Here is a 10,605-nt window from a genome sequence, read left to right on the forward strand (position 1 = left end):
TAATCCACTGACATTCTGAACTTCTTGAGGAGCTAAGCCCCAACAGGTCAGCCTGGTTCTACCATCTACATGTTATCATCTCCCACCCATCTCTGTCAATGATGGAAATCACTCGATTTTATTTTGAACACAATGAAGCCCTGTGCCGTCTCTGCAGCACATCACATCCCCTGACTGCTGCAGGCTTACAGGAGCAGCCCCTGTTCCCAGGCTGCCAGCTAGAACCATTCCCCGTTGCTGCCTCTGACGTCTGCATCATGACACTCCCATGGCAGTGGCAGCAAACGCCACAGACCCACATTCCAGCATGAGCTGAGTGTGTCCCAGGCTCAGCCCAGAGTGTTATGCAGGCCTGCAGAGACTCTCCCAGAAGTGGGGATGGGAAACTGCTGCTTTCTCCAAATCCTAAGCTCCGCCTCTGTGAATTTCTGTTTTTGGGAAACTGACACCCTCAGAAAAGGAAAGCTAAACCCAGAGTGACGCACTTGCACTTGTGTCCGCCTCCTCCCAGGCCACGCTGTTCCTCTCAAGAGATGAAGAGAGACCCATGTGAACAGTCTCGGACCACGGAAACCTGGGTCTGGCCGGGGAGAATGCCGGGTGTAACTGGCAACTTAGATTCTATCACCTCTGGGCACAGGGTCCTCCATCTGTGGCTCTCAGGAATGTCCCTGCTATGCACGTTGGTGGCCTCCTCCCTCGCAGTCCACCAGGCTGCACAGGCTTTCAGTTTGAAGCTATAAATAAGGCTGACGTGCACATGAAAGCTAGGCTCCGGCTGCCTCCCCAGAGCTTCATTTCTAGACCTCATTTACTAAAAGGAGAAATTCTGGAGTAAGCATCTCTGAAGTAAGATAAGTAAGATAACCTCACGACAGCCCTTTTCTTTGACAAGACAAATCTCTACAGTTGAAGCAGGAAGTAGAAGGCCCGACTCTGAACTCTACAACCAAATGATAATAATTTTTTTTATTATTTATTTATGATAGGCACACAGTGAGAGAGAGAGAGGCAGAGACACAGGCAGAGGGAGAAGCAGGCTCCACGCACCGGGAGCCCGACGTGGGACTCGATCCCGGGTCTCCAGGATCGCGCCCTGGGCCAAAGGCAGGCGCCAAACCGCTGCGCCACCCAGGGATCCCCACCAAATGATAATAATGATAACAGCAACAACTTACATTTAATGAGCATCTGCAGTGAACCCAGCACCAGTCTATTTAGTTTACATACATTATCTCATTTCATTTTCAAACAGATCTGTGAAGCAGGTACCATGATTATTCTCATTTTACAGATCTGGAAACAGCCTAATAAGTGGCCAGAATTCAAACCAGGCAGTGTGGCTCAGCATCTGCATTCTTAACCACCAGGCTCCACTGCCTCTTGACCAGGACTTACCGCCTGAGCACTGAGGCTACGCTGCCCAGGACGCAACTGTCAACTGCAGCCAACTCCTCTGAGGCTCAACAGCTGTAAACCACCCAGAAGCTTGTTGAAATGCAGAATCTCAGACCTCTAGGATCAGAATCTGCATTTTAGAAAGAGCCCCTGGTGATTCCTCTGCAGGATAAAGGTTCGCAAGCACTGTTCTAGAAAACTGAACCTCACTTTAGCTTCTGTTTACAAGTTGCCTTTCTTTGCTTCTAACTTGTTCCTACTAAACTCTCTCTCTTTGATATCCTGGTTTCTGCTTCCTTTTTGGTGCTCTAGAGATGCTGTTACTTCCAACTTCCCTCCTGAATCTAGCCCTAAAGGGCTTCTCCAGGAAGGAGGCTTTAAGGATGGCCCCCATAAAAGGCAACAGGCCCCCAAGAGCCCAAGCCTCCAGGCAGCCAGAGAAAGAGAAGTCACTGCTATGGTACTTTACCTGCCAGGTGACAGTTTTGCATAACACCAAAGAAATGAGGAACAGGAACAGCGCTGCTACTGAGCAAATGCTCACTGGGGCAGGTGTGTGCATTCTTTCACTGGAGAGAATTTGGGGCCTTTTGCCATTCTTTAGAGCCCTCCTCTCTACATGGCCAGTTTCTCTTCACTCCAATGGGGTGAACTCTAAAGAAAACTGGCCTGGGCATTGAGATGGTGGTGCTTGAGGCTGGCAGCTCACCCTTGGCAGCTCCAAGCTGAGCTCACGTGGCCAAAATTCAGAGCACACGGTCCTGTGCAAGCAGTTGAAGCTCACCCTTAGGATTAGACAACATGTGCCATTGAATTACATTATGTAAGTGCTCTGGAGCTAGAGGCAGATGGTACTGGAGAAGACCAAACAGGGATTTCCAAAAATACAGAAAGGATTCTGTAATTCAGGCACTCCATGGCGCTAGCCCTTTAGAATAAGATAGGCAGATCTTTAGGGAAGAACTTCCCTAGAGATGGCAAATTCTGCATTGAGGAATATTTTATTTGTTGTTCATAGGAGGAGGGAGAATGATAGTGAACTCTTTTTTGGGGTCCAGATTGCCCTTGACCAAGTTTTTCTTTTCTTTTTTTTTAATTTTTATTTATTTATGATAGTCACACACAGAGAGAGAGAGAGAGGCAGAGACATAGGCAGAGTTGGAGAAGCAGGCTCCATGCACCGGGAGCCCGACGTGGGATTCGATCCTGGGTCTCCAGGATCACGCCCCGGGCCAAAGGCAGGCGCTAAACCGCTGCGCCACCCAGGGATCCCTTGACCAAGTTTTTCTGCTTCAAGCCAAAGTTATCTAACTATATGATGATATCATAGGCTGGCCCAGACTGGTACATACAATATTAATAGAAATTAATTTATCCTAAGTAAGAGAGCATAAGCCCCATGGAAAAGGGTAACTCAAATCTACAAGCCATAGCAGGAAATGATTTCTAAGTACTGCTCAGTTAAAAATATATTTATTCTTCCCTAATTTTGAAGACAAAGATGAAGGTTTTCATCCCTTTTTGGCACATGGAAACGTTTCCTCAGTAGTAGAACAGTAAAGTGACTCTCTTGGGTACCAGTGTGAACAGCTCAGAGAAATTCGGGTTTCTCCCCCAACAGACTACAGCTGTCAATGCCCTGCTTGTGGACCAAGTCCTAGGGAAGAACCAACCAAACTGACAGTCTCATAGTGATTAGCTTCCAGCACTGGGATGAGACACACACTTGGTCTTTACCAGATATCCTGGAGGTCCCAGTTCATGTCATTTATTAATTCTGAGCTATATGGGCTGATATTTTCTTTTTACCAATTCCCCCTGTCCAGCAGCTCCTGGATACAGGTGCAGCACAGGGTCAGGAAGAAAATGAATTAAATAAAGGGTGCAGTGAATTGTTGCCAATATCGATCTAGGTTGCAGGAGCAAGAGGAAGGCAATAAAAACCTATTTTGAGTACCCATTTTTAAATCTAGAAGCTGATCATCCCCTTTCTGGCGTGGTTCTCATTGCAGTACCTCCTTCCACATGTAGCAATTTTGGGGAAGGTGGGCTGGGGAAAAAATGGCAAAGGGGTTAGCCAAGTAGTGCAAAAAAAAAAAAAAAAAAAAAAAAAAAAAGTCCTGAGGCTCACTGAGCTACAATTAGCCCATTAGCTTCCCACTACCACCAAGGCAAGGAGTAGGCTAGTCCTTCTGCTATGCTAATATACATATTTCTTGGTTGTTTTTCTTTGTCCTCTTTTACTCATAGAAAGCGCCATTCATAGTTATTTTAATCTGATTCATCTGCTGAAAAATTCTGTGCACGAGTTAGTGTAAGAAATGCAAGAGAACAGACATCTGAGATCTTGATTTTCCCCCCACCTCTTGCAGATGGCCCATGGCCCACCCTTTTTAGGGAGGCTTCTCAGAGGCAGCAACTGAAGTAGCTGCAGAACTAGGACATTATGCTGCAGCAGAGTTGTCTCAGATCACTCCCAGATCCAGAAACAGCCACCGGAAGATTACACAGACTGTAGTTATGCCAAAGTACAGCTGGCTCCATCACTCCTCCAACCCCCACCTGAGTGTGTAAAACAATCTGCTGCTCTGCCCTGGATCTGATCATGGGAGCAAAGAGTATGGTGAGAGTTCCCTAGGTCTGATTATGGGAGCAAAGAGTATGGTGAGGGTGTCCTGGATCTGATCATGGGAGCAGAGTGTGGTGACGGTTGTCCTGGATCTGATCATGGGAACAAAGAGTGTGGTGAGGGTGCCCTGGATCTGATCATGGGAACAAAGAGTGTGGTGAGGGTGTTCTGAATCTGATCATGGGAGCAAAGAGTATGGTGAGGGTGCCCTGGATCTGATCGTGGGAGCAGAGTGTGGTGACGGTTGTCCTGGATCTGATCATGGGAACAAAGAGTGTGGTGAGGGTGCCCTGGATCTGATCATGGGAACAAAGAGTGTGGTGAGGGTGTTCTGAATCTGATCATGGGAGCAAGGAGTATGGTGAGGGTGCCCTGGATCTGACCATGGTAACAAGAGTATGGTGGGAATGGCACCTGCCTATCAGTTTCCAGGCCTGAGAGCAGTTATCATATTCGATCCATTTTGTGTTTTTTCATCTCTTTCTTCTGAATGCCAAAGCTAATTAGCCTCCCTGACAAAGCACTGCAACACATTCCTCAAGCTGTGAGGCTCAAGTCTGTGGTTCTCCAGTCCAGTGCTTCTTAGGCCTCATTGCACACGAAAGCTTTAAAAATCCTAATTCCCAGGCCAGAACCTAGAATCATGAAATTGGAACTGGGGGAGGATGGAGTCCAAGCATCTGTTAAAGGCCCTTTAGTGATTCCCATATGCAGCAAGATTGATACTGCTCTAGTCTGTTCCCCTATTTTATTTATTTCATGGCACTTAGTTCTACTAAAGTATGGTTGTTTACTTGTCTCCCTCCACTAAAATGTAGGCTCCAGGAGCTCTGGACACCACAACTGCTTGTTCACTGCTGTGTCCCTAGCAACATCCAGGTCAGTGCCTGGAAGATACTAGGAACTCATCAATCATTGTTCAATTAATTTCTACATTCCTACACAGCCTCTGACTTCAGGATTTCACTCAGGCATCTGAGCCACCACATTTCCTTTTCTCCTTCACTTGCTCAAAAGCACAATCACACAAGAGTGACCATAAACACCAAGTTCCTGGCAAATCTGAGTTTAATCAGCAACAGAGGTTTTCTTGTTGATTTTTAATCTCTCCTACCACAAAGGAGTAGGCAGCTCTATGCAATGTCCCCCCAAACCTGGTAAAAACAAAACAAAACAAAACCTCTTTCATGACAACGTAACAAGCAAGTGCTCAGATTCTATTTACTCTGCTCTAATTGGCACGCTGCCACAGACAGAGGGCAAAGTCTGAGGCTTGGTTAAATGTCTAGGCTAGGGATGGTTATCTGAGTATGTTTGTCAAACCCAACCTCCTATCTATAGAAACTGGAGCAGAGGCAGAGCAATAGAGCAGCCTGAAAACTGTGTGGGCAGGCTCTCCACAGGACTATCTTTAGTTGTTCTCTCTATATAAATGGGGCAGGAGGGGGCATTTAATAGACCCACTGCTAGGGGCACTCACTCTCCTAGCAGGGCACACACCTTGGAGAGGAAAAGAATGGTGTACTGACAGCCACTGTATCCTGGGAATAACGCTGCCCATCAGTGGCACATGGCCACAAGCAAACATCCCTCAGAACACTGCAAACAAACCAAAGGACAGCTGTGGGGTGTTTGAAGGAGAGATGGGTACAGGATGTTTCAAAACTCCTTGGTTTTAAACACTGATTACAGAGAAAAGACATTAGCTACCTATCTGTTAATCCTTTCCCATGATTCTGTCAACTGCAACTCCGGGAATCATCACAGAGGGATCTCCTTGATATCATAGCTATCCTGCTCCCTAACCTCAGCACATCAGTTGATAAAAGTCTAATCTACAGTGTCTCAACTGTCCTTTAAAGTCAGTCTCATGAGATGCCCAGGTGGCTCAGCGGTTGACGGTCTGCCTTCGGCTCAGGGCCTGATCCTGGATTCCCGGGATCGAGTTCCATGTCGGGCTCCCTGCGGGGAGCCTGCTTCTCCCTCTGCCTGTGTCTCTGCCTCTCTGTCTCTCTGTCTCTCTGTGTGTGTGTCTCATGAGTAAATGAATAAAATCTTAAAAAAAAATAAAAGACAAAAATCAGTCTCATGAGAAGAGGAGGAAGAAAGTGATACTTTGGTACCTCTTTCTTTTTTCTTTCTTTGTTGGGTTCCTCTTTCTTTCTCTCTTTCTCTCTTTTCCTAGCAAGCTCACAGATAGTGGCTGAGGGAATTCTTCAAAATAGGTCTAAGTACTCCTCTGTAGCTCAGGACACACAGTGCCTTTAACTGGACAAGCCCTTGGGGTCTTCATGATAAAGGGCGACGGCACCTGCCTTATCTAATGCTAAGCCAGGGTCTCTAGACACCTCCAGAGGCAGGAAGGCCTTGATAGAGGGAAACCAGGATGGGTGAAAGAATGGACTCAACAAGCCAGAAGCTGAGATAGAGATGGCCTTCAGGAGCCCAGTACTAGGCTCTTTACTGGAAGAACGCCAGGAGCACCTGCTGTGCTCACATCCCGTACCTCCTTTCTTCCTCTCCCTGAGCACGCCTCTAAAAGCCCTAGGCCAGGAGTCCCTGCTCTGCCACCCTGGCTGCAAGTCCCTTCGGCAGGCCAACTCTGCGTCTCTAGGCCTCAGGAGTCCCACCTGTAAAACCGGGAGCAGGATCCCAGTTCCGCAGGAATGCTGTGAGGCCCCCCAGGGGCTAAGACGCGAACGCGCTCCGTGGAGGCCGAGCCGGCGGTACCAAGATGACTAACTGCTTCCCCTGTCCCGGCCTCTCCCGCTGGAGGCCCGGCTCCGTCGGCCTGTCCCACCTCCCTCAGGCCCGGGGTCTTCCGGCCGTGGGCGCAGGGGGGCAGAACCTCCCGCCCTGTAGGGCGGCGGGACCCGGGCTCTTCGCCGGGCGCCCTGGAGGCCGGCCGCTTGCCCCCGGCCCGCGACCCCGCTCTGGCCTCCTTACCGCCATCGGTTGATCCCCACCGAGGAGGAGGCCGCGAACCAGGGGTCCAGGATGTAAACGCAGCGTACGCAGCGCGCCCCGCGCACGGCCGCCAGCAGCGCAGGGTTGTCGTGGAGCCGCAACCCTTTGCGGAACCAGTGCACCGAGGAGGCGCCATCCACTCCGGCTGTCGGCACCGGGGCCGCCGCTGCCGCCGCCACCACAGCCGCCGCCATCACCGCTCTGACTGCTCAGGCCTCCGCCGCTCCGCCGCCCCGCCGCTCCGCCCCCGCCGGCGCCGCGGGCCCCGCCCCCGGCCCGCCCAGTGACCTATGACGACGCCGCTCCTCCCCGTGGCCCCGCCCCCCGAGGCCCCGGAGCGCTCCTGCCGTTGGCTGGGCGCCTCCCGCCGGGCGATTGGCCCAGCGACGCGGAGCCCGGCTCCGCCCCCTCACGTTCCCACCATGTGTGTGTCTGGGGGAGCGGAGGCGGCGGGCTGGGCTGGTGACGCAAGCCGCGGGTCGCGGCGGAGGCCTGGGCGTGGAGCGAGTCTCCAGGGACGGCGGATCTCTTACAGGCGTCCTGTTCTAAGCCTGTGGCTGGAAGCTGTCTGGGCTTGTGGGGGTTGCTGTGCCTCCAGCCGGTGACTTAACCGGCATCATCCACGTCTGCCTCTACTGTGACCTCATCTGCAACATTCTGCTACAGCTCCTGTTTATTCAGTGCATTTTATATACCAAGCAAGGTGACAGTATCCTCACATAGACTGTCTTATTCACTGTTCTTAACCCGGTTACGTTCACTCAACAGATCCCAGGGAAAGAGCTGTTATTATTCTCATCCTAGAGACAGAGACATCTGAGGCTGCCACAGCTTGAGTGACTTGCTCTGTACATAAAGCTAATGAAAGGATCCCACCCAGATTATTCTGAGTCTGAAGCTTCTACTTTTATCCGCAAAGCTATACTTTTATCTGCGTAGAGCTCCTTGGCATTTGCAAGTGGCAGAGTCTAAGGAGGGAGGAGGAGTGCCCTGATGTGCAGCAGTGAAGGGGTTGGGAGTAGGCTCCGGCAATGCAGAGGATGTGGGTTGAGATAATAATTATGCCATCAGATCAACTTTTCCTTTTGTTCTGTGTTTAGTAGAATATAGAACAGTGGTACCTCTGTGTTCCCAAAGCACTGAACTGGATTCTGTGTGGGATTCAAAGATACGGAAGACACTGTCCTCACTACTCCCCTGGGGAGCCACGTGGAGCCCTCTTCTTCTTCTGAAGTCTAGTACTGGCCTTGCTGATAGACTGAATGGCAAGAGAAGCATATGAACACCTGCAATGAAGTGCTGATGGTGGGCTAAGGTAGCCTAATTAGATTGGAGCGCTGTGGTTATCAACCAAAGAGCTTGTTTGAATTTGGCCCTAGCTTGTGCCCATACTCACAACCCTTCCTGAATTCGGGAATGAGCAATGAAGGAATTAAGCAATTTAGTGGCATTAATTGGCATTACTCTATAAACCACAGAATCTTTTTCAATCCTAGGTTCTCTCTCATTTGCATAACTTATTCCTTCAAACCTGAATCACACTCCTCACCCTGTCGCCTCTTTAACTCCAGTTTGTTCTGTGTCACTGCTCTGTATGGATGTCACTTTCTTGCTGTCTGGTCCCAGCCTGCATAATGCCCATCTCATTCTGTGCTGCTTCTTATCGCTGGCTTTGGTACATGGTACTGGAATTTCTTGCTTGTTTCTCTGTGCCACTAGACTATAAACTCCTGGAGGGCAGGGGCCATGGCTTATTTATAGTTGAATTTTCAGGGTTTAGCACAGTGCTTGGCACTTACTGACTGAGGATTACTTGAGTACAAGTTGAACAGAGGGGGCATCTGGGTGGCTCAGTCGGTTAAACTTCTGCCTTCTGTTCAGGTCATGATCCTGGGGTCCTGGGATCCATCCCCAAATCAGGCTCCCTGCTCAGCAAGGAGCTCCCTCTCCCTCTCCTTCTTCTCCCTCTTCCCCTGCTCGTGCTCTCTCCCAAATAAATAAAGAAAATATAGTTTTAAAAGCTGAACAGTAACTAGTCTCAGATTGGCAGGAACCTTAGAAGTCTACCCAGTCCTGACTCTGTCCTTGTTTTTTAATCCCAAATGCTTACTAAATGAATAGATTCCACCTCTCATTTCCTTTCTGAGACTTTGTATTTCCTCTCTCCTATCCCCTTGTCTCTCCACAAGGTGGAGGAGAAATGAAACAGAGTGTAAGGAGATAGTTATTTGCCCTAGCCTCAAAGATGGGTGCTCTTTCTCCTGAATTCCTATAATGCTTTCTGTGTAGACTATGGGTCCATGAGGGCGGGGACTGTGCTGATCTTGCTCATCACTTATATTCCCAGCACTAGTTTGGTACTTGACGCGTAGTTGTTGTTCAATAAATATTTGATGAATGATTGAATGTCTTTTATCTCTATCTTATTAAGGTAACATGAGAGGCAGTGTTATATAATGGTTAAAAAGCCTAATGTGCACAACTGGAGTGGCTGGATTCAGATTCTGGTTCTGCTTTTACTCTGTGTGACCTTGGTGAACTAGTTGACCTCCTTGCTCCCCACGTCCTTAAGCTATACAATAGGGATGACAATAGTAGCAAGGATAAAGTAAGCATTTAATAAGAGTCAGCTACTGTTATTCTGAACAGCAGGATCTGTGTCTGCCTCTGTCTCCCTTGCAACACCTCGTTCTTGGTCTTACACATAACGAGCACTCCATGAGTTGCTGAGTGAATACAAGATTTTAGTCAGTTTTTAAAAGACCTCAAAATTATACCAATAATGAAAAACAACAACAATCCCCCAAACCAACGCAGTGTTGCATGCATTTCTATACAAAATATTAAGTATATTCTATATTGCTGTGTCATTGTGTCTGTTATTTTAATGACTATATAATCTGTCATCATATTGATAAGGATGAATTATTTTATTGAATGATTGCATATAGTTTGAGTATAATAACAGGGTTAACACTCAAGAATGAACCAGGAAGTAAATCTGACACTGGATAGAATACTGGAGTGCAAAGTTCACTTTTGAACTTTACATTTTACAAGGGGCCTACAGAGGGGCGCCTGGGTGGCTCAGTTGGATAAGCAGCCAACTCTTGGTTTTGGTTCAGATTATGATCTCAGGGTCATGAGATCCAGCCTGGCTTGGGATCCAGTTTGCTTCTCTCCCTCTGCCCCAACTCTCTCTCTCAGTAAATAAATAAATCTTTAAAAAAATGAAATAAAAAGGACATAGAGAAATTGAAGAGAGACCAGAGAAACCTATAAATTGCTAGGGAGGTGAAATGTAATCAAGTACTATTGTATCTTCGAGAGAAATAAAAAGGTTTGACCTCATAGCCATATATCTCGTAATTTACAAGCATCTCTGAAGGGTGGTTGCCATGAGGATGCTAAACAGTTGCTCTTTGTTTCCACTGGGCGTAGAATGAAAGAATCTGGGTTAAAAAAAAAAAATCCAGTTTACGCTAGAAAGAGTAAGAGATTTAAGGAGGGACTTAATATATAGTGGTTTAGGAATGCGACAAATTAGGTAGTGGGAGGTTTCTTTCTTCGCTCAAGAAATTAAGAACACCTCAGTCCTGCGTTTTTTGTTG

The 10,605-nt window shown here is 48.2% G+C and overlaps 1 protein-coding gene across 1 annotated transcript in view; it reads right to left on the reverse strand.

Moving 5' to 3' along the window:
- The window catches only part of CRY2 (cryptochrome circadian regulator 2), a 35,330-nt gene extending 28,128 nt beyond the window's left edge, over positions 1–7,202 (reverse strand). Inside the window, exon 1 of the mRNA XM_055309002.1 lies at positions 6,974–7,202. Coding sequence (XP_055164977.1) covers positions 6,974–7,188 — 215 coding nt within the window. The 5' untranslated portion in view covers positions 7,189–7,202. The remainder of the gene's footprint in view (positions 1–6,973) is intronic.
- Between the last annotated feature and the right edge of the window lie 3,403 nt (positions 7,203–10,605).

Source organism: Nyctereutes procyonoides, unplaced genomic scaffold, assembly GCF_905146905.1.
Source record: "Nyctereutes procyonoides isolate TBG_1078 unplaced genomic scaffold, NYPRO_anot_genome, whole genome shotgun sequence".
Lineage (NCBI taxonomy): Eukaryota > Metazoa > Chordata > Mammalia > Carnivora > Canidae > Nyctereutes > Nyctereutes procyonoides.